The following is a 24539-nucleotide window of genomic DNA, read 5'->3' on the forward strand; positions in this document are numbered from 1 at the left end:
ATTCATACCGCGCTTATCCCCAAGTACCACAGATTTTTAAGCTAGTTGGTTTGATACAGCTATTGAAGCCACAGCGCTTAATCGCCGCGGATAAGGAAGAACGACAAGAACCGGCGCTTGGGGGGGAGGAGGGGGGGGGGAGGTCGTCTTTTCTTGTCCGCGTCACATAAGCGTTTTGGTCTCAATAACTGTATCCCTAAGTACACGCCTACGTCACGTCTGGCTGGCCCCCAGTGTCGTTAATCTGTCGATAGACGAGCAAAGTCAACTCATGGAAAACGAATGCGAAAGTAGCGCCACTTTTCTACTCACTACAAACGAAGGCTTATCTGCATATTGTAGGTTAGAAAAAAACTCATAATAGAAAAGAGTCTACTGCATTTCAGTACCAATAAAAAGACCAGGAACACCGCACACTAGTAGGATGTAACGTGATAGATCATTTGTGTATCTTCATGTCTTTGCCGAGTGCAGTGCCAAAGGTAAATTTTTTCGATATTAGTCAATAATTAAAAGTATATATAAGGGTTCGTTTTAGCCAATACGATAAGTATTCTTTCTATCAGCGGGGTTATCTCGATTCATGTTTTAAGCGGTTGTCTGTCCCTTTATTGTGCCTTCAATACCATTAAAACAACGAATGGCAAAAAACGTGCAAATGTCAAGTGAAGGTTTAAGAAATAGCTCCACCAAGCATCTGCCCACTTCAGAAGCGATGTGAACGTTCCACCGTGTTGTGTTTGACGTATGTGATCTCGGTACGTATAAACCGAGTGTTTCAGCGAATACTCAGCTTTTTTTTTATTGATATGATATGGAGATGTTGGCGCGCAATTTAAGGCGCCGGCTACTCCTTATCTTTTGGGTGGTTCTGTTATACATCATTCAGGGTTCACGGTTACATATCAAATAATCGTTTCACACAAGCACCAGGACTTATAAGGCATCATTTCCACAGGAAGACTATGGCAAATGTCTCCACACCTATGTAGTCGAAAGTCTCAAAAGTAGAAACGATACTGTCGCCTAATAACACATTTTCTAGTCAGCGGGTCAGCGGGTACATACAATATACATGGCAAATGTCTCCACACTTATGTAGTCGAAAGTCTCAAAAGTACAAACGATACAGTACAAACACATACAGTCACAACAAAGCAGTCAACATAACATAATTACCAAACAGATGGATATATAGAGTCACATTGAAATGAACAGAACAATGAAAGCACTAATAACGTCCAGCGATGCCGCTGTCTTCAAAAAAAGTATTTAGTGCTTTTAAAGCGCTCTTCTGCAGGGCCGTTGTTGGCCAAGGGCCCAAAGGTTTCCTTAAACTGAAAGGTCTGTGGTCTAATTTACTTAGCACTGATTTAAGTCGGCATCTTGGTGTGTCGTGATGTGGGCAATCTAGAAGGAGGTGATATATATATTCATCTACAAATCTGCAATCACATTCGGGGGTTTCCGCTCGGCCAATTCTGTGTAAGAAATGCTTTGTGTAGGCAGTGCCTAGCCTTAATCGATGAATAAGCGTTTCCATAGTTCTATCTAATGACAATGAAAATTCGAATTCAATTAATGGATTAATATGATATAAGTCAGAGCTCTTAAAATTCTGGTCAAACCAAGTGTTTCTAGTCATGTTGAAAGACGTTGTCCTTATAATGCAGCGTAATTCATTTTTTGATATTGGGAGCGGAGCCGTATCATCTTTCAGGTGCGCTTGTCGTGCTGCTTCATCGGCTGCTGTGTTGCCAGGAATGTTGCAATGCCCTGGTATCCACTGGAATGCTATTGCATGTTTCGCTTCGCTTGCCTTTGTGAGGTATTTAAGTGTTTCATATATTATACTTTCGCTGAATGTTTTCCCCTTTGTGCTGCAGAGTGATGTTAGAGCCGCCTGTGAATCGCTGAAAATTACCCATTTTTGCGCTTCTGTTACTGCCAATATAAATTTTACTGCACATAGAATTGCGAGCAGTTCAGCCGTTGTGGACGAAGTCGCACGAGATAACTTAAATGATTCTTGTGTGTTGAAGTGCGGTATGATGAATGATGAAGTTGAAGAGGTTGCTGTACTGGAGCCGTCTGTATAGCCGTGTGTGTATCCTGAATACTGCATATATATCTGGTATAGCGCTAGTCGTTGAGCAGCTTGAATGAACATGTCTCTTTTGCTGAATATCCCTTCTACTGACAATTCGATTTTTGGAACTGTCAGCAGCCATGGAGGATATTCGATGTCTGAGTTCCAAAATTCATTTCCTGGCAATATGTGAAGCTTTTTTTGAATTTCTATATGAACATAACTTCTATCTCGTTTCATTATGTCTAGAGCCAATGGGTGGTTTTTATGCTGGGTTTGAAGACGGAAATAATGTCGGCATGTTTCTGTTGTTCGCATAACTGGAAATGGTGATTGGCGAGCCTCAGCTATTACAAGATAACTCGAAGTCGCTCGTGGAACTCCTAGGCATAGGCGTAGTCCTCTAGCTAAATGTCTTTGAAGTCTCTCTTCTGACGTGTGGGAAAGTCCGTGTAAGATGGGCGCGGAATATGCAATTTTTTGTCGTATTAATGCATTGTAAACAGACAGCATGGACGATACTGATCCGCCCCATGATGTGCCTTGCAAGTCTGCGAAGTACAGTCACTATGGCATTGGCCTCGTTTTCGAGTTTTTTTAAGTGGGGTGCCCAAGATAGCCGCCTAAGTATTATGCCAAGAAATCGATGCTGTGTGACAATCATTAGAGGGTGTCCTTCCAGATTAAGAGTGAAATGTTTTAACTGCCTCCGAGTGAAGGGCAATACAGCAGTCTTTGCATGTGATAGTACCATTCCTCTTTCTCTCAAAAATTGGTTGATGATATTTATGCCGTCTTGCAATGCCATCCGTATTATTATAAGGCCTCGTGGGGGACTTAACATAGCTAAGGTTGGCCCTGCGGTGGTTGCCAACGCCATTGCCGCCTCTGCTGGCCTCAGCCCGGCACAACAACACTCGGACACGCTTTGCCCCAACAACAAACAGAATATCTTAGTGGCAAGCACTCCGCTCAGAGAAAATGCTAACCGCTACGGGCGGGTAAAGCAAATTTGCATCCAAGGCGTCACCCACGAGATCAGCGCCTACGAAGCGGCACCACAGTCCACTTGTAAGGGAGTCATCTGCGGGGTCCCCGTGGAAGATGGGCCGACGGACATTGACTCGAAAATCGTCAATGACAGAAATCCACTGGCATTGGCCGCCAAGCGCATAGGCACTACCACCGCAGCAATCGTGGCATTCGATGGCCATCGAGTGCCCAATTTCGTGCGCTATGGCTCGGTCCTCATGCACTGCACGCTGTACCGCAGGCAGGTCGACATATGTTACGCCTGTGGTCGGCTCGGCCACCGTGCGGACGTGTGCCCAAACCCTGGGGACGTTATTTGCCGAGGCTGTGGTGCCCCAAACCCCACTCGGGAGCACCACTGTGCACCCAAATGTAAGCTATGCGGTGGCCCCCATCTCACCGCCGACAAAGCCTGCAAGGAACGCTACCACATGCCATACGTGGTCCGTCGACGGCGATGGGAGAGAGCACGCTCGACGAGGACCGGTGACGACTGCACTACAATGCCCAAGTCCGCCATCGCTACCACCGAAGACGCCTACCCGCAACTCCCTGGCAGTGCCCGGGCCGCTGACAACGACCGATCCCAGTCCAGATCCAGGGGCCGGTCTCGGAGCCGCTCCAGGCGGGCATCGACATCCCGGAGCCGACCACGGGCGCGCTCCCGCGGTGCGCCGCGCGGCGCATCTCGGCACCGCTCCATTTCTCGCTCCAAGTCCGGGCCCGGGTCCCGTTCTGGATCCCGCTCCGAGCCCTCTTGTCAACGATTGCCAAGCTCACCGGCACCACCAACAAGCAACAAGAAACGAGGTTCCCTCACCTGGACAGATGTCGTCCGGGGAAGAAGGAACGACATCACATCACAGGTAGGGTCGGGCTCACTCCCAGAGCACGTTACAGACACCAACATATCCGAGATAGCGTTACTCAAACGCGAAAACGCCGCTATGAAAGAGACAATCCTCAAACTTACGGCCGCGATTGCCGAACTACAGAACGACAGGAGCGCGCGCGCAGCCATTATGCCCGCCGCCGAAAACGCTGCGAAGGCAGTAGCCCCGTCACCACCGCCACACCCTGTTAGCGCTGATAGCGCGGACGGCGAGAGCGCGCCCAAGAAACGCGCCGTAGCTCGCGCCATACCAGAACTGAAACCCGAGTTAGAAGAGATTAAAAGTACGCTGTCGGCAATTAAAGAGAGCCTCCGCTTTCTCGGAGAGAATATGGCCCGCGTACAGTCAACCCTCACGGCCCACGGTAATCGGTTGGGGATAGTCGAACACTATCTCGAAAACGTCGTAGCCCCCGCCATTGACGCTACTAAGCCGGTCTCGACACAACACCCCACGCTCAATCCACCCACACACGCGGCCCCCTTCCAACCGTCAAGCGCCCGGGCCGATCCCCACAAGCATCAAGATGGCCAGGCGAGATGAAGCGTTCCGCATCTGGCAGTGGAACTGCAGGAGTTTCACTGCACGGAAAGCCTCCCTGCAGCAATACCTACGTAGCCACGATGCCAAGCCCCACGTAATCCTTCTGCAAGAAACTTTAACACACACCACCACGTTTACCGGTTACCAGTGGTTACCAGGCCTCGCGGGAGGACGTGGTACTGCAACGTTGGTCTCTAAAAAGTTCACCTGCCTCGCGCATGACCTCGGCACGTCCGAGGTGGACAACGTCATGACGGAGATTCTCCCAAGCGACGCGTCCCGACAAAGTGTGTACATACTCAACGTGTACAGCAGCCCCAGACAAACGAGTCACCGTTTCCGACGCCTCTTCCAGAGAGCCATACGTCTTGCTGGCTCAAACCCGCTCGTCATTGCTGGCGACTTCAACGCTGCGCATCGCACCTGGGGTTACGTATATGACACCCCCAAGGGCACCGCGCTGTGGCAGCATACGAACGAGCTCGATCTCACCCTAGTGACAGACAAGGCGTTCCCTACCCGTATCGGCACATCCACGCACAGAGACACCACTCCAGATCTCTGCTTCGTGAAGAACACAGCCGATGCCCGCTGGTCCAATCTTGCGGAGGATCTTGGCAGCGACCATCTCATACTGGCCGTGCACTTACCCAGCATCGTCAGGAAGCCCAAGTCGTACACGTGGGTCGACTGGGACTTCTTTCGCAAGACTCGCGCCTCACGACTCCCTCCAGACACTGCCCCGAACCTCGCGACGTGGACGGCTCAGCTCAAGGCCGACGTCGTTAAGGCCACGAAAACATTCAGCACGGATATGCCAACCGAGAAGATGGACAGCCGCCTCGCCCACTTGCTCGAAGCCAAACAGTCTCTAATGACACGATGGAAGAGCCAGCGTCTCAACCGCAGGCTCCGCAAACGCATTGCACAACTGAACCAGACCATAATGGAACACTGCAGCACCCTATCCAAACAGCAATGGGACGAGGTGTGTAACTCCGTCGACGGACAGGTCCGCAACGGGAAGACGTGGAACCTCCTCAAACACCTGCTCGACGACACCAACACCCGCACAAACCAGCGCCACTCGCTCACCAAAGTCCTTCACCAGGCCAAAGGCACCGCTTCGCCGGATGACATCGTCAAGACGCTTGTGCATAAGTACCTGCCGATACCCAAAGGCCCGCCGACCCTATATCCCGATTACACCGGTACCGACAACAGTCTCCTAGACGCCGATTTTTCCGTCGAAGAGATACGCCGGGCTCTCCATGAACTAAACGGCCGTTCCGCCCCAGGCCCCGATGGCATAACCAACAAGCTCCTGCGGAACTTAGACGACCCCTCGGTCGTGTACCTCACGGACGCCATCAATGACGTGTGGGGGCGGGGCGAGTTACCTGATGCCTGGAAACTAGCCCAGACGATCCTCATTCCGAAACCGGGCAAGGCGCCTGGCGTCGATAACCTGCGCCCCATCTCGCTAACGTCGTGCGTGGGTAAGGTGGCCGAGCATGTCGTACTCAACAGAGTCGGCCGGTATCTCGAAGACCAGGACTGTTACACCCACCACATGATCGGCTTCCGACCCGGGCTCTCGACTCAGGATACGATGCTTCTCCTGAAACACCAAATCATAGACGCCGGGGCTACTTGGGGCACCCGCGCCATACTTGGCCTTGACCTGGAGAAGGCTTTCGATAACATCCAGCACTCGGCAATACTAAAGGCGATCACGGCCTTAGGGCTCGGGCGCCGGTTCTACGAGTTCGTCCGCTCCTTCCTAACCCGTCGCAAGGCCGTGCTCCGTGTCGGAGACCTCACGTCGGAAGAAGTCGAGCTCGGACAGCGTGGCACCCCCCAGGGCTCCGTCCTCTCGCCGACGCTGTTCAACCTGGTGATGATTGGGCTCTCCGAACGCCTGTCGAAGATACAAGGCCTCAACCATACGGTATACGCGGACGACATCACCATTTGGTGCTCCGCGGGGTCGGATGGCTTTATCGAATCCGCTCTGCAGGAGGCAGTCGAAACTGCCGAATCCTACCTCGACCACATGGGCCTCAAGTGCTCCTCCGCCAAATCGGAGTTGTTGTTGTACAGCCCAAAACGACGAGGCAAAAGGCCTAACGGATGGAAACCACCCACCGAGCGCAACATCACTGTCCGCACCAGAGACGGTCGCCCAATCCCCAGGGTTGACTCCATCCGAGTACTGGGAATGATTATCGAGGCAGGTGGATCCAACATCCAAACGGTCCACAAGCTGACGACAAAGACGGAGAACGCAATACGACTTGTACGCAGGGTGGCCAACCGTCACTACGGCCTCAAAGAAGACAATCTGCTGCGTCTCGTACATGCGTTCGTCCTATGTCACTTCACCTACGTCGCAGCAATGCATAAGTGGAAACAATCGGAGCGTGACAAGCTCAATACACTAATCCGAAAGGTAGTGAAGCGGGCCCTTGGGCTCCCGATCACGACGCCGACGTATCGACTCCTCGAGCTCGGGGTGCACAATACCCTCGAAGAGATCGCTGAGGCTCAGGAGAGAGCGCAGATGATACGACTGACGATGACGAAGACCGGCCGTCACATCTTGCGCGAGCTCGGGTACTTCCCACTGAACACCCAGGATCCACCGGAGCTTACGCCGGTTCCCCGCGAGCTCCGCGACCTGATCACGATCGCGCCCATTCCGCGAAACGTCCACCCGGAACACAATCGAGGCAGGCGCCAAGCCCGGGCCACCGCGTTCCTCAAACGAGTAAACAAGAAAGCGGATGACGTCGCTTTCGTGGACGCCGCCGCCTACCGATGCAACCGAGCCTTCGCCGCGGTAGCGGTCTCGTCCTCGCAACGAACTTTAAACGCCGCCACGGTACGCACACGTGATCCCGAGGTGGCGGAGCAAGTGGCCATAGCCCTGGCAATGCTCGACGATAAGCGAACCACAATATTTAGCGACTCGAGACCAGCCATCAAAGCGTTCGAGAGAGGAGTCATCTCCGTCAAGGCGTTACGCATCCTCCGCGGCGCTGATCCAAGCACCCTCAAACACCACACCGTCATCTGGTTTCCCGCCCACCTGGGTCGGATTCCGGGCGCCCCGCCCAACCTCAACGAGACAGCCCACGACGCTGCGCGCGCGCTTACCGACCGCGCCGTCACCCCCGGGCAACTACGTCTCGATGAGTTGGAGGCGAACAGGGATGCCCCAATAACTTACAATGAAATAACCAAACACTTTTACTTGGGACGACGCCTCTTTCCGCCCCCGCACCCCAAACTAAACAGGCCGCAGGCGCTCACGCTACGCTTATTACAGACGGATACCTATCCAAACCCGGCCACCTTACACATAATCTACCCGGACGTCTACCCAGACGATGCGTGCCCCTCGTGCGGGGTCACGGCGACACTCGCACACGTGCTCTGGGAGTGCAGAAACGCTCCGCCCGACTCTACCTCCGACAGGTGGGAGAAGACCCTAAGAAGCCCGCTCCTACAAGACCAGCAATGGGCCGTCCAGCAGGCTCGCGCAGCGGCCGCCAGGTATTCCCTGTCGGTCCCTGCGTGGGAGACGCCCACTGCGCGCTGACGTGCGTCCTGCAGGACTTTTTATTAAAGTTTTTCCAATCCAATCCAGATGTCCAAATACACACATCATCTGCATACAGTGAAAACTTTAACTGTGATGACAGTCTTCGCATTAAATCAGCCATGACGCAGTTAAAAAGGAAGGGGCTGAGTACGCTTCCCTGTGGTACTCCCTGTTTGACAATATGTTCTGCACTCTTTCCTTCACCCGTGTGAACAAATATTTTGCGACCTGATAAAAATTCAGAAATCCATCGCAAGGACCTGCCAGACAGACTAAGTTCCGACATGCTTAGCAGAACATGAACGTGACTAACGGTGTCAAATGCCCTCTTGATGTCTAGGAATACTGCTATAGTCATCTTTCCACGTGCACGCTCGTGCTCCACACAGGTTACTATATCTAATATTGCATCCATTGTGCATCTATGTTTTCTAAAACCTACTAAGTAGTTGGACAGCACCTTCGTTTCATTACACCACCATTGAAGTCGCGCGTCAAGCATTTTCTCCATTACTTTGCATAAACAGCTTGTCAAACTAACGGCACGAAAGGATTCAAGGCACAAGGGCGTCTTACCAGGTTTTAAAATTGGTATGATTCGAGCGACTTTCCAAGAGTCAAGTACAGCTTCCTCTATCCATAAGTTATTAAAGATGTCTAAGAGCGCATTTGTACCTGTCGGTCCGAGGTTTCTTAGCATATTGTACGTAATGCCGTCCGGCCCAGCAGCGGACTTTTGGCGACATGATGCAATTGCACATTGGAGCTCGTTTAATGTGAAAGTGTGATCTAATTGAGGATGTTGGGCCCAGTAGCAAGCAGTAATTTTTCGCTTAGCCAACTCTACTGAAATATCAAATTCTGCACATTGTTATGAAAAGGCAGATCTGGAAATGAGCTCACAAAATTCATCTGCAACTATTATTTCACACGTGTCCCGGGCTACAGCGAGAGCACGAAATGGGAAGCTTTGTGTTACAGGTCCGCTTAAAGAACGAATTACTAGAAAAATTCGTGGGACAGCCGTGTGAGGAGACAGCGTGCCGCAGAAATCGCGCCAGCGCCGTTTGCCTAAGCTTTCCATTCGTCTGCGCATTGCATTGTGTATTTTCTGAGCGTTTCTGTATGCTTCTAAACTTCCGCTCCGTCGGTAAGCTCTTTCGGATCGGCGTCGGATGGCTCTTAGGTGTTCATATTCTCCGTCAACTGCAGCATAGTCTTTTGGTATTGGGACCTTCTTTGTGCATATGGTCATATTATCCTGCAAAAATTCTGTAAATTTTTCCACTGTTGCATGTTGGTTAATTTGATCCGTTAGGCGGTACCGAAAAGCTTGCCAGTTGGTTAGTCTGCTGTAACGCCTGATATTAATATTGATATTGATATTGAATTGTCTGTGACAGATAGCACAATTCTACTCCATGTGCTGGTCTACTCGAAGCGGCATTTCAAGATACTAAATGCATGATTGACTAATTAACAAAAAATCACTAATGTAGTTTCGAACTAGGTAATTACATTCTGGCATATATTGCAATTTACAAATTCTGGCGTGCAAGGCTACAAGGCATACCCACTTTAAAATAATCGTGTGGATGGTACAATTTACGAGATCTGCACCATCAAACTCGCGCTAAAAATGCACTGTCGTTCCACTTAGTTTCTTAATAAAACGTCGTTTTATGCATTGAAGCAAAAAAGTAACTTGAGCGCCATTGCATTTCTCCGCAAAGTTCTGGATTTAATATCTCTAAACTAGTCTCATCTTGAGAATTCGTTCCAAGTGGATCCGCATGGCGAACTCCCCAGCTAGAATTTCTAACTTGCAATATGTGCCATAAGGTGATTAGGTAAATATAATGCGTTACTCTTTTAATTAATTAGCTGATTATGCGTTTCGACTTCTTGTATAAGCAACGTCCGCCTCTTCGAGTAGACCAGTTCACAGACAAGGACTGTGCTAGACAGACCATAGACTAGACAGTTTTGAAAGTGTTTGCTGAAACAGCCGGTATACTTTATGAAGCCTTTGTCATAAAGGCTGACTCACAAACCACAATTCTCCTCATTTCGTGATTGTCGCGGGATCAAATCCCTGCCATGGCGGCCGCATTTCGATGGGGGCGAAATGCGAAAACACCCGTGTACTTAGATTTATGTGCACGTTCAAGAACCCCAGGTGGTCGAAATTTCCGGATTCCCCCACTACGCCGTGTGTCATAATCAGAAAGTGGTTTTGGCACGTAAAACCCCACAATTTCGTTTTTAATTTTCATTCCGTGATTGTAGCAATCGGCGTAAACTCTCTGTCAAGATTGGGGCCTACTATCGCCATGTTGGTCACACAATTACTGCAGTTTTTTTGGTGAAGCCGGGTGAGGACGGAGTCACTGTGTATCGTTCCACTTACTGCACCCAAAATTTTGTTCAAGCTAAAAAGCTGTATGCAGTACGCGCTTAGTTTCTGCCGTTCGTGCAACAAACATTGAAACATGCGCACTTTTTTAGTGAAGCTTATCACTTTGTCTTGAAACACGGCTTGACACGGCTGACACGGCTGGTTCTTATAGCACTTCGCCCTCCGCAGTCGCATACTCACATTCGTCAAAGGTGGTTCTTAAAAATCTATCATGAGGTAGTATGGATATACAAGCACTAAATTTCTTTCCTGCTCGCTTTACGAATCCTCAAAAGAACCCCGAAGCTCAACGATATCAAAAAGCAACGCATTCGAGCACGATCCACAGTAAATAGCGAGCGCAGCCTTTCCACGATACATCAGCCATCAGTTATCCGCGCTCTTTTCTCATCGAAACGAAAGCGCTGAGCTGTGGCGTGGGGGGGGGGGGGGGGGGAGGGCGCACCGTAGAGTTTCATACGATAACTATTGGAGAGAACTCTGGCGCTAGTGTCGGCGAGTTCTGCGATGTGAGCGGTGGCGCCAGCATGGGAATTATGGGAAGTGCGCGGATTTGCCTAAACATCGTCCTCCTGATTCCAGACGGCTTCTTGACTTTGTAAACTCGTCACATTCAACAACAGATTCTTCAATAAACATTAATAAAATTGTCCCATGGTAGGATTCGAACTGAGGACCTCTAGCGTGGAAGCCCTATATATTGAAACCATTATGCCGCGTTCGCATCCATCGGCAAGCGACATAAAACGCTCTCATGAATTGATCGCGAGCCAGCCAGTGCCTTGAAACGCTTGGCGCGTTTCGATTTGACCGCCCAGACAAGATGAACCGTTGCAATTAGTGGCGTTCGAGCGTGTTCGCAGCGTCTTCTGCACTTCGAAAAGTATAGATTGCTCTCAAATTTAGCACACAAAGCGCGATAAACAAAGGCAAAGGAACGTCCGAATCCACAAGCACAAAGCTCAGACAAATCCATGTACTTCGCATCATCACAATGGTGGCTCACCGACTGCAGCGCCAGGTTTCCACTTAGTAATTATTGTAGGAAACTCTACGGGACGCGCCATACAAAGCGCCAGCTCTACTACTAACTGCTGTGCATGTACCTGGTTGAGGCCGCCGCTTTTTGATGCCGGCGGATGGGCAGTCACGTGATATTTTTTTCTTCATTTTTCGCCGGGGTTCTTAGCCAGTCGGAAAAAATTTAACGGACCAAAAGCACCTGGCTGAAAACGCGCCTGCTTCAAGCTTCTTGCAATTTCCTACAAATTAAGGATTGACAGAGCGGCATTCGGAGCAGTAATTTGAAAAACAATACGTAACGTTATTTATTTAAAAGCATCAACAGAAAAAATACTGGCGGCTGCGCTACGCGACTGGGAACAATATGAGCTTGGTTATCTCGCATAAAATGGCCTGTCTGCTTGAAAGAAAAAAAAAACGCTATGCATGATAGCTGGCAAACCCTGTAGACCGCGGCGAGCAGTCTTAGGACGGAGCGTGCCGTAATTACGGATTCCGTCCTTTGCGTTCGTTTTAGGTATTAGAGGGAGGCTAAAGCCACAATCGATTTCTTCCGCATTATTAAATTACAGTTTTACAATGCCAAAACACAGCGCACTCCTACCGTGACAAGACACTCGGTGATCCAGAAGAGACGCAAGAAGGAAAGACGGGTGTCGAGGCCCTCTTGGAGTTCTCCCATCAGCCACGCCGTGACGTCATGGATTGACGTCATGACGTCGTGGAAGTCCCAGTTAAATCTTTGGCGGTAAACATATACTACATTGTGTTCTAAAGTAGCGAACGGCTTAACATGGGAAGTTTCGGGAACTTTTACCGAGCCGACGGGGTGCAAATACAAAAAAAAATAAAGAAATAGAAAAAAGAACACTTCTAAAACAAGTGATGTCACACTAACGTACCGCCGTCGGGTTCCAGCGCGACATTCAAGAAATGGAACTTTATCCTTCATTTTGTCTTTTAGTATATAACCTACGATCGCGAAATTCACAACAATAAACACGACAAATTCGCGACAATTTTCCTACAATAGTTCATGAGTATAGTCGCGCATTTAGTGTTCTGCTTTATTTTCCCTTTAAAGCTGCTACAGCGTGCTGCGTGGAAGAACGCAGAGGCCCAAATCTGTGAACATTTCACACAGCGCAGGGTGAAACAGACCACAATAATATCGCCTTGCTGCGGATGCTGTTATTATTATTATTTGTTCTGAATACTTTTAAACATTTACCATGAAACATGAACATGAGAGGGAAACACATGACATGAAAGGGAAACATGAAAGGGAAAGCGAGGAGCAGGCTGGCAAAACTGCCACCGGAAGGGACACAACGCCTCCCTAGTCGTCAGAAAAGCGGAAACAGAAACGTAGAAGTGGAAGATAGGAAGAAGGACAGGAAAGACGAAATAAAAAGCACAGCAGATAAAAATAATGCAGCTGTAGACATACGGTTTTCCGACGCCACGCTCGACATCTGTTCCGTGATCCAGTAGCGAAGTGAAAGAAGCTAAGCGAGTCAAGTAGTAAGATATTAAAAGCATTATTGGATAGAGAACGAAAAGCAAGCCGTGTCTCCTGTCCACAACTGAGGCGCGCCTCTCCACAAAGGAAGAGAACAGGTGTGAGACTTAAATCCGACAGACCTAGATTGGGCAAAGTTCTGTTCTTCTCGAAGGCAAATATCTCGAGCAGATCTCGGAACGTTTTCAAACCATCTGGTACCACACAAACAAGTGCGAGAATTACTGAGTGTAATAATGCGACCAGTGTCGCGTCAGAGCTTCACGTTACGGGCGAAACGACAACTTTTCTTACTTGCAAGTCCACGAAGCAGACAGACAATGATGGTGTCAAAAGCCTCTGTAAAATAAAATTTAAGGGTTTTTCTTTTCGGACTGTAAAAATAATTAGAAGTAGCGCCATGAAAGCGAACGAAAAGAAAACCTGCCGCAGGGGGGGGGGGGAGGGGTCGAATCTACACCTTCCATAATACGTGTGCGCAGCTTTAGCAATTAGGCTGCCGCGGTGGTTACGCTCCAGTTGACTTCCTTGGGTATTTTTGCATCTGCACAAGAGTAGTTGGTGTGATTAAACAGCTCAAAACAAAATAGATACGGCAGAAAGAAAACGGCACAATTGGAAGAAGTGTTTGTCCCATATCTACTGTTTTCTTTCTTGCCGTGTCTGTCTTTTCCTTCTTTTTTTTTCTTTGCATCCTACAATAACCTCAAATATGCAGCAACTGGGCCCTCTGGAAATCCTTTTAAATGGATGAAAGCAGCCCTAGGAGCATTATCCAGCTTCACCCAGTGCAATGGCGGCGGATTCGGAGCATGCTTAATACAGCAGGCAACACGTAGTATGCGAACTGAGGAGCAGGCAACCCGCCACAAAACCCTGGTATGCTACCGCGTTTCAAATCATGTGCAGCCTTGTCTATATCATCTATAGAAATGCGGGTAATGTAGAAGCAGGCAACTGGACAGGCAAGCCTTGTAACCTACCACGTTCTAAATCACAGGCAACCCTCGCTGCAATTATTTGGGGCCATGCGAAGTTAGAAAGGCAGCGTGTTTCCAGCGCACATTGTTTACGCTGGAATACTCGGTACTTGAATCCCTTCCTTTTCCAGGCCTCATCTCCGGCGCCCTGATACAGGCTTTAGGGGTGCGCAAGTCATCGTCCATCGGAAGTGTCCTGACCATCGTCGGGCTCTCCATCTCCATCTTCGCCAACGGAACAATCTTCCTCGCCTTTTCGGCGGGCTTCCTGATGGGTGAGAGTGCGCGCTTGCGTGAGCGGAAACGAGAGAGAAGCATAAACGTTAATTAAAAAGCAACGTGCGGCCACTTCCAAGTGGTAGCTCCGATAACCTGCACATGTAATGCATACAAATGGATGCATACAAATTGAGCCGTCGCGTACGGCGCCTCCGCAAAGCAGGAAAGCCACCTTGGTCAGCATCTCGAACCGTGGAACCGGCACCTACATAAAAAATATCCCTGTTCTTTATTCCGCATTAAATTAAGCGGCAGGAGAAAGACCATGCTATAGGGATTTATTTATTTATTTATTTATTTATTTATTTATTTATTTATTTATTTATTTATTTATTTATTTATTTATTTATTATCCATAACCACTCAGTTGCCTAAATAACAGGACACAGTTGAAAAAGTTTCAAATACACATTTAGTAAAAACTAGAGAATAAGACAACGTCGCAACGCACTTATAGGGGAAATTAATGCGCCGGGTGTGTCCAACGAATATCAATACAGAACAGAACCATAGAAGCGGAGGCTCCCGTGATACAGTCGAAGTGAAAACAATTATGTGATATATGTCTAAAAAAATTCATGCATAACTATATGTACTAAGAGAGTGTTGAAATACACTCATAGAGGGAACAATTGGGTCAATTTATTTTGATGTACAAGTACTCCAAGAGTTCGCTATATTATTTATTTTTTATACCATTACGAGGGTCATCAGGACAAAATGAACTCTCCTACATTCAAGAAGTTCCAGTGCCGCAATAACATTACAGGAACAACGAATGGAATCGATTTAACAATTTAAGTGTAGTCAGCATGATCACTGTTCTTTCGTGCAGCGTAAAATCGTTTATTTTGTATTTGCTTACCTCGCTCACAATTGCAACATCCCTATAGTCTTGTTTTAAGCTAACTACGTAAATTTAATGATAATAGTTGGGAAAGTGTATGCTCGTGACCTTCTCCGGGATACTTTGGTTCATGACTTCTAAACGATTGCTATCGTCGACAGCTTCACCAAACAATTTTCGCCTACGTTTTACATTGTTTGATAATGATGCGTTTTCATTTGTTTGAGCTGCACTATTGTGGCAGTTGCTGTTGTTGTTGATGCTTTATGAATGGTCAGATCAAGGAAAAGTTCAAGTGGCACACCCCGAAAAAACGTCATCAGGACCTGACTTTTAGCGAGCACATTGACATGCTTTTGAATAAAACTGTGAAAATACTAAGCCTAGTCATTAGGACACTCACAGATGCCCCTCATGGGCTGAAACAAGCAGCCTACCATACTTTGAATAGGCCCCATCTGGAATGCACAAATGCGGTACGGGATCCTTACCAACAGTGTTCCATAGATAAGCTTGAAGGTGTACAAAATCGTGCCACTAGGTTTATAGCGCAACCGTACTCATGGTAAATAAGTGTAATGCATGAAAAAAAAACAGCATCGCCATTGAGCCACTTCATACGAAAAGCAAAGAGTGCGAAAAATTTTACACCCGATTTCTAATAATGCAGCTGGGATTGATGAAAACGAATCCCTAAAAACTCCCCATTACGTCTTCTCCATGCAGGCGTGAGCGCACCTTCAAGATAAGGGCTATTCAATGCCATATAAATTAGATGAAGTTTGTTGTTATCCCTTATTTTTAGTTTCCGTGGACAATTACGGAATGAAGAACATCATTTACAACTGGGGTGGCAGCCAATAGTGCTGTATTTTCTCAAGCAATCAGTGATTTTTGAACGTAGACCTCCTTGCACATTGTCATCATACAATGTACTAACTGCTGTTGACACTGTTTCCTTACTTGTGGATTTGATTCTACTGTACCCATTACCCTGCGACAATGCTTTCCCGGTGCAGGTTGTATTGAAGTAAAACAGCTGGTCACCGATGCACCGTCTATTGCAATCACAAAAAAAATAATAAATGAAGTTATTGAGGAATGTGGCAAAAGAATAATAAACAATCACGACAAAATTCTGCAGATACATCGCACCTGCTCAACTTTATGTGAAGCGAAGCTTTAGGCAAGCGCTGTGTGTAAAATCCTATGCAACTAACGTGACGTGTGCGATTGCGTTTACTTTCATCCCATGCAGCGCGCAAATTCATGAAATGTTCGTCTTTCCACCAACAAAGTCTAGCAAGCAGGCCTAGTGAACGTACTTCCTGCATTCGCAAGATGTATGCTTTGCATGCTGCTGTTGAACGATTCCATGAGGTTAGAACGCGTACACCAAAACAATAAACTGCTGAAGAGAGTTGAACGTGGCATTGTGCGGCAGCAAAATATCGTGTCCCAGCGTTCGTTTTTTAGTAATAAAAGGTGATCAGTTTTAAGCTTTACGGAATTTTTAAAAATGGCTTGCTGCAGATAACAAAATTCTCGCCCTCGAGCTGGATTGCTTGCACAAGAATTCGAAACGTCTATTAAACTAATTAACGAAAATTCACCGATTAGGTTTTGAATTAATGACGGCACATATTGCAATTTACGAATTGTAGCCGATAAGCTTGCAAGGCGTATCCAGTTGCAATGAATTTCCAGAATACCGCGAGTTTGGAGATATGCGCCATCAAACTTGTCCATAGAAATGCACTGTTGTTCCGCTTAGATTTTCTTTAACGAAGCGCCTTTTTATACACTAAAGCACAAAAGTAAATGGCACGCCCATGTATTTCGTCCCACATTTCGGTAACACCTCCAAACTGGTGTTATCCTGGAAATTCGTTTCAAGTGGATACGTCCAGCAAGCTCAATGGCTACTATTCGTAAATTGCAATATCGGTCTTAAAGTAATTTAGGAAGTTAATTCCTGAATTTTTGTGAATTTCTTTAATATGTGTTTCTATTTTTCGTGTTAGGTTCGCATCTTCGAATAATCCAGTTCAGCGCCGAGTATTGTGCTATCCGCCACAGGCGACTCCTAAAAATTCCGTAAGACTTAAAAATTATCACCCCGTATAATAATTCTAGAAAGCCCGAACACCATTTTACCGTACATCACGTAAAGTTAAAATCACTTGCTAATCCTTATTTCTGGGCTTGAAGATACATTCGTAGAGAAAACGCTGTGAAATAATTTGAAGGAATAAATTAACCTACATGATAACTGTTTAGTCAGTCATTGATTTATGATCTACCTACGACTGAAGTGCCGCTTCAAGATATCAAAAATGCTACCACGGACTCCGCGTGACCTTTATCGGAACTAAACCTAAATTTTAAGGTATCAAACTATATATATGAAGAATGATGCAATGGGATTTGATGGTGTTAAATATTATACCAGCATCGAGAGTTGGACGAAGGGGTGTGACAAAATGTTTCGTTGCAGCCCGAAAACTCACAGATGAAGACTGTGTGTTTCTTAGCCACCTCTTCATCTTATCGCGTTGAAACGAAATACGCTGGGTTTCAGCGTTATTGGTACTGGTGTCCCTGAATAGTTGCAGGCAGACATTTACTTCGAATCGTATTCTTAAACATCGGTTGCTTCCAACATTCACGTTCATTTTTGAGTGAAAACTTGCCTTTTTTATCTTTGTTTCAGGTGCCGGCCAGGGTATAATTCTCAACAGCATCATAGTGTGCGTGAGCCAATACTTCGAGAAGCGGCGAGGCACCGCTCTTGGCCTCAACATGGCCGGCGCAACGGTGGCCTCTCTCGTCTTCCCAAATCTGTACGAGTTCCTGATCGCCGAGTACGGCCTTCGCGGCACTCTCCTCATCATTGGCGGTTCGCTGGGAAACGTGTTGGCCCTTTCCATGCTCCTCAACCCGCCTCCGTGGGAGAAGGAGGCAGGCGAGCGCGGCCCCGTGGGTCTGGAAACCAACGAATCTTCTCGTGCACCCTACGACACCCCGGCAAACGGCCGAGTGTCGGTCGTGTGCGGTGGTACAGAAGAGGACAAGGACAAACTCTACTTGGAAATTGAGCCGTCGCGTACGGCGTCTCCGCAAAGCAGGAAAGCCACCTTGGTCAGCATCTCGAACCGTGGAACCGGCACCTACAGACGGGGAACCATCATCAGTGTTAACGACAGGGAGAGCGTCATCGGGAACCGCAGGGGAACCATCATAACTCTCGGTGGCGATCACGCAAGGACGTCCCGGCGCGGCACCCTCGTGTCCGACCACCCTTCCGTCCTGTCCAGGCGAGGAACTGTCACGAGTATCATGGGAGACGGCGGTGATTCGATCCTCATGGCTCCCGACTTGAACGAGAATCGCACCAGGAGGGGCACCATGATAAGCGTGGCGGGATCGCTGTTCATGAGCAACAGGATCGCGAGGGGCTCCACCACAGTCGACGCCAACTGCGCACGCAGAAGCATCTTGGTGAGTGTGAGCAATTCTTGCCGCCTCGACTGCTCGTCCTTGCGTGGTGATGCACTCAGGGTCGACCTTCCTGTAGTTCAAGAAGAGGTCTCCAGCTCGCAATCGGTGCTCAAGAATGCCCTGGAGGTGCTGAGGGCTCCGCGCTTTTATTTCCACGCTTTGAGCTTCGTTTCGTGGTCTTTCTTCCTCGACTCCTACCTGACGGTGATGTTCGATTTCGCCGAAGACATCGGGGTGCCCCCTTCGGAATCTGTGCACGCGCTGACATTGTTCTCGGCAACAGATACCATGGGACGCTTGCTCGTACCCTTTCTGAGCGACTACGGCCTCATCTCTAACTGCGGCCTGCTCACCATTGCATATTTTTCCCTGGCACTACTGCAGCAGCTGGCGCCTTATATACACGGGAAAATAGCCTTCTGGGGCCTGTCAGCTGTCCTGGGTCTCCCGGCTGGTTACATCGTTGTTGGAGCTCCCGAAATTCTCTCTACCGAGATCGGCACGAAGAACCTCCCCATTGCCTACGGATTCATGACAACGCTCACGGCTATTGGAGGCTTTGCGAGGCCACCAGTCATCGGTGAGTACAAGGGCGTGCTTGTGTTGAGCTTTATAAGGCCTTGCATACAAAGCCTTCTTACGCTAGCATCCCTTTGCCACCGTTTTGGGCTATGAAAGCTTTATGAAATTTAGCTCTAACAAATTATTTACCTCCCAAAGACTTTATTACACTATAGCCACTGCTGGCACCTTCGAGAAGACTCCACCTGCTAATCGTGCAACACCTCAACTGCACGAGTGTCATCGGCTTTGGAAACCGCGGGGCCATTATTTTAGCGTTAAGGTTGACATACGCTCCCTATGTTGCTAGACGGTTTTGAATTTTACAATAGAAGTATTGCATGCTCAGTTTAACTTCTTTCCCGGATTGGTGCCATATGATGCTCAACGTTGCACGTTTCTTTGACAGAGTGGCTGTGCTAGCCAAATTTTTTAACACCGTTTGTTTTCCATTCGGAAAGTCTGCTCAACCATGACAAATTTCTTTTTTCCTGTATCTTACTCAGCTATTTAAAATCAGAAAATGGCAGAAGTACCCTCTGTGTTTGTAACATGTTATGGACAGAGGAAGATGTCCACGTGAACGCCCACTTCACACGCCGCAGATCATAATCTTTCTTCTAAATGAATGTGGTCTGTTGCGTTATTGCAGTTCGCAAATTGCAGTACAAATAAAACCTTCAAGGCAAAAATAAAAATAAATATACAGCAACAGAAACACACCCAAATATATCTTGCAGCTGCGCTGGCCACCCTCCCCTTAAATAGTGCCATGCGATTTCTTGTCCCGGATCGCTGCAGGAGGCTCCAGATCATTATAGCGGTTAAATTGTGTGTTTGCAGTGTACATGGAAGCTTGTGATAGATGATCAAACTAGAAACTACTATACGGGCTGAAATATCTTACAAAAGTAGCGAAACACCAATAAGCTGATTGTTTATAGTTTAGCCAGAGCCGACGTTTCCGGCGCAGCAAAAACCACTGAACCTCAAAGTTATACCAGAAATATCGTATCTCATTGGAACTACAATGATGCTATTTGGTACCTTTAAATTTTCCCCCTTCACCTATTCTAATAAAAGGGCCCAATAAATTTCACAGTCAAGAAATCGATGGGCTGTTTGTATTTCGTATAGAATCCCATGCGAATATATTACGTTATGCAACTGTGGAGACTGTTAAAGAAGCCGTTCAGTATTACACATGGGTCAGAATATGTGGCCTCTCTGTTCCGTGTCGGTTGATTTCTTACGATTGCAACCGTGTGCCCCAGAATTAGACTTGGCTTGAAATAAATCTGGTTAACTTGGCATAATTCCTGTAAAGGCCATAGAGTAGCGTGAAGAATGCCATTTTAAGACGTAACATTTTGGAGGCAACGTCGTGCATGTGTGGATCTGTGTTGAAATTATCTTTCTCCTTGATCGTGTGAATAGAGGTCGCCGGTTATGGGCTATAAGAAATTCCACGTAAATTCTTAGTTCTGGCCTGTTCTGAAAATAAGTATTTGCATAGGTATAGCAGTAGAAATAAAGAATATGCTAATGCACTTTCGTCAGTTTATTCAGCTAAGTAGTGGCGAAAAATTGCAAGTTATTTAAAGTATACATTTCTACAGATGCTGCCATTCTGGAATTACGAAGGTTAGTACTCCACTTATGTACACTCGGCCACAAAATATTACGGACCATGAAATCTAAGAAAAAAATCAATATCTCCGCAACCTCGCAAAGCAGCCTGGTATTTGCATTTCAGGCCGCGACTATTATATGCTAACAACATTCTCGTATACAGTTTTACTGGCTACTGCTACAGGCTCCTTTGGAATTAAACGTTTTCTGAGATCCCGTGGTCCATAAACTACTGTGGCTGGGTGTACGTTTCTCAGCTGTCCTGACCTAAGAGGGAACTTCTAATAGTTTATCCGAAAGAAAACCTGCGGCAGATTTATCAGCGTTCCGGATTAAAAATGCTCCACAATAGGTGCTCCCCCCTAGCTCTTTACCTAACCCGAAAACGTTACAACGAGACCACATTCGCCCACCCATTCGTTAGAACAGATTTTGCCTCCTTCGTAATCGCACGCCAAAACGCACCTTAGAAACTTCTAGCGTACGCTAGCTCAGCCACGCCAAGTGTATCCACAAAGAGTATTTTGGCTGTATCACTTGCAAAGCTGCTGAGCGGGCCACTCTAGTAGCGCTAACCATACAGTTACTATAGACATTTATACTAACGGTCGAGTGGTTGTGATGTGAGCAAGCACTCTACCGACTGCTAACGGCTGGTCGCTTACCGCAGGTTTTTTCCGCGACAACTACGGCAGCTACGACGGCCTGTTCAGACTCATGGGTGGCATGTTCACACTCTCGTTCCTCTTCACGGTGGGCCTTTGGATCACCGGCCGCTCCAAATTCAGAGAGCGAAAGGCGACGATCGTCATACCGGAAGCGTTCATCTTCGTACCGGAGCCGATGCCGACACTCCAAGAGGAGGAAGCCGACTTGTGAACACGCTGTGAAGCTGAGGAAGCTCCGTGGTGGAAAGGCAACAATTACTAGGAAGAAGAATCACGTGGCTGTTGTGAAGCCTAGTCATAAAAAATGTAAACGGAAGGTTAATGGTGAATAGGCCCTCACCACATCATAGGCAAGCAGTAACTTCTATCCGCCGAGTGCGTGGAGTGGATGGGGGAATAGAGAGGTGTTGCCGAAGAACGTTGGCTCACCGAGATTAGCTGCCTGACGTCTTATTGCCTAGTGTCTTCCTTTCTTCCATGAGAGGCTCGCTGTTTGGTTCGCATCAACTGCGTTGGAATTACACACTAACCCACTAACACACTAACCCGCGGTTAACACACTAACCCGCCGTGGTTGCTCAGTGGCTATGGTGTTGGGCTGCTGCGCACGAGGTCGCGACATCGAATCCCGGCCACGGCGGCCGCATTTCGATGGCGGCGAAATGCTAAAATGGCCGTGTACTTAGATTTAAATACACTTTGAAGAACCCCAGGTGGTCGAAATTTCCGCAGCGATCTGGCCACAGTATCCTTTGAGTTTTCTTTTTGCATGTTTTCGTAAACCTTACATTCAAATGTTTAACATTCAACATTGTACACCCATATTAGCGTTACCTACAATATATAAAGAAGAGATCATCTGCATGAGCAGAACAATTGATAAGTGCTTTGTCTAAAATGAACACTAATTTTTTTCTGGAGCATTGCAGTTAACCCTAGTGTCTTTGTAGCTTATGTTGAAATGCATAAGGAAGGTTTGTACAAAGCAGCATTGGGTTATTTACGATATAAGAAATAAATATGCAGTTATAGACAATCATAGGGGAAGATACTGCCTCTAGGAAAAGGCTTATTGATTTCTTATCTGACCACATGTCAAGCAATCTCGTGAGGATTGTGCTGGCTTCCTGAGTGAGTGAGTGACGAAACTTTGTTGTGAACGCCTGCAGAACGGTTAGCCTTCCCCTGTTAGGGAGGCCAAAAACAAGAAAGGGGCTGGCAGATGGAATGGCACACTGTGGTATAAACTTTTTTAAAACAGGGTTGAAGTGCCTCAGACAGGCTGGCCAGCCAGCCTCAGCCAGCCTGTCTGAGGCACTTCAACCCTGTTTTAAAAAAGTTTATACCTGTTAGGGAGGCGTTACCGTGACGCGGCAATGATGTCATCGCGGCGTGTGGCGCCTCTACTTCGGCCGAGGCCGCACTATTCCCTTTGGTCGACCGCGCCTGCCCCTCCTTTGGGGTGGCAGCCTCCCTCCGGTTTCGCTCGGTCGTTGCCTTTCGAGGGCCGCCGAGATCTGCTGGACGGCCTGGGTTTGCACATCTTGGTCATAGCATCTCGTTGCGGCCTCGAGCCGCGGCGGGATCGTTGTTATTGTTGCAGCTTCATGCGGATTCTTAGCACAGTCCCAAAGGATGTGAGCTGCAGTGGCTCTTTCCTTTCGGCACACACAACACAGATCACTTTCATAAACACTTGGACACACGTGCCTCATCAGCACCGGGGTGAATAACGGCCCCGTTTGAAGTTGTCGGTATAAAACCGCCTCCTTACGTGTCAAGCCCGCATGAGGTGGCGGCATAGTCCTTCGCTCTAGTCGGTACCATTTCACAATTTCATTGTAGGAAGTCATTTTGTCCTTGGTTTCCCACCACCACGACGGGTCGGCTGTAGTAGCAGCGGCACGGTTGGTTAGTCTTCGCGCCGCCGCGTTCGCCGTCTCGTTGTGGTCAGCGTTGCCGCGATCCGGCACATCACTGCCCATGTGGGCCGTAAACCACTTTATCCCCACACACCGACTTTCACTCGCGAGATCGACCACACGCAACACACGCGCGGCTTCACCACACACCCTTGCTTTGGCGCAATTTTTCACTGCCGTCCTAGAATCACAGAGCACAGTCGTGCACTCGGGGTCGGCGATGGCCAAAGCAATGGCCACCTCCTCGGCTTGATGCGCCCCTCGAGTCCGCACACTCGCCGCTGTTCTAGTTGCACCGGTCGATGCCCCGACGACTGCAGCGGCGAATGCCTTTCTGTCATGTGGATACTCTGCCGCGTCCACAAACACGGCACCCCTGTCTTTGGCATGGAGATCGATGAGCACCTTGGCCCTCGCCGCCCGCCGCTCTTTGTGGAACTCAGGGTTCATATTTCTTGGTACCGGACATACCCATAGCCGTCTACTAATTGCGTCCGGTACAGGCACCTCTGTATTTTCGGGTCCCATTTCCTTTGGTCCCAGGCCTAGGACACGCAGCACTTGTCTGCCCGTTCTTGTTTCTGATAGCCGCGCGAGCTGAGCGGTCCTCCGCGCCTCGGCGATTTCCTCCAGGGTGTTATGCACTCCCAAGGCCAGGAACTTGTCGGTGCTTGTGCAGTCGAGAAGTCCGAGTGCAGCCTTGTACGCTTTGCGTATGAGCGCATTGATCTTATTGCGTTCGCACTGCCTCCAGTTGTGGAAAGCAGCAACGTATCTAATGTGGCTTAGAGCGAAGGATTCCACTAGCCGGGTGAGGCTCTCTTCCTTCATGCCTGCTGTTCTGTGCGACACCCTCTTAATGAGGCGGATGGCCGTGGTGACTTTGGCCGCCAGACGGTTGACCGTCTCGCCGTTGACTCGTTTGCGCTCAATCAGCATCCCCAGCACTCGGATCTTCTCGACAGCCGGGATCATGTGACCACCGCTCGTCTTGATCTTTATTGTGTCTTGCTCTCTCGCA

The 24539-nt window shown here is 48.2% G+C and overlaps 1 protein-coding gene across 1 annotated transcript in view; it reads left to right on the forward strand.

The window, feature by feature from the left end:
- The window catches only part of LOC135908997 (monocarboxylate transporter 14-like), a 38733-nt gene extending 15910 nt beyond the window's left edge, over positions 1 to 22823 (forward strand). The window contains exons 3-5 of the mRNA XM_065440862.2: positions 14240 to 14383; positions 17948 to 19315; positions 21599 to 22823. Coding sequence (XP_065296934.2) covers positions 14240 to 14383; positions 17948 to 19315; positions 21599 to 21807 — 1721 coding nt within the window. The 3' untranslated portion in view covers positions 21808 to 22823. The remainder of the gene's footprint in view (positions 1 to 14239; positions 14384 to 17947; positions 19316 to 21598) is intronic.
- The last annotated feature ends 1716 nt before the right edge of the window (positions 22824 to 24539 follow it).

The sequence above is a fragment of the Dermacentor albipictus genome, chromosome 2 (genome assembly GCF_038994185.2).
Source record: "Dermacentor albipictus isolate Rhodes 1998 colony chromosome 2, USDA_Dalb.pri_finalv2, whole genome shotgun sequence".
Classification (NCBI taxonomy): Eukaryota; Metazoa; Arthropoda; class Arachnida; order Ixodida; family Ixodidae; genus Dermacentor; species Dermacentor albipictus.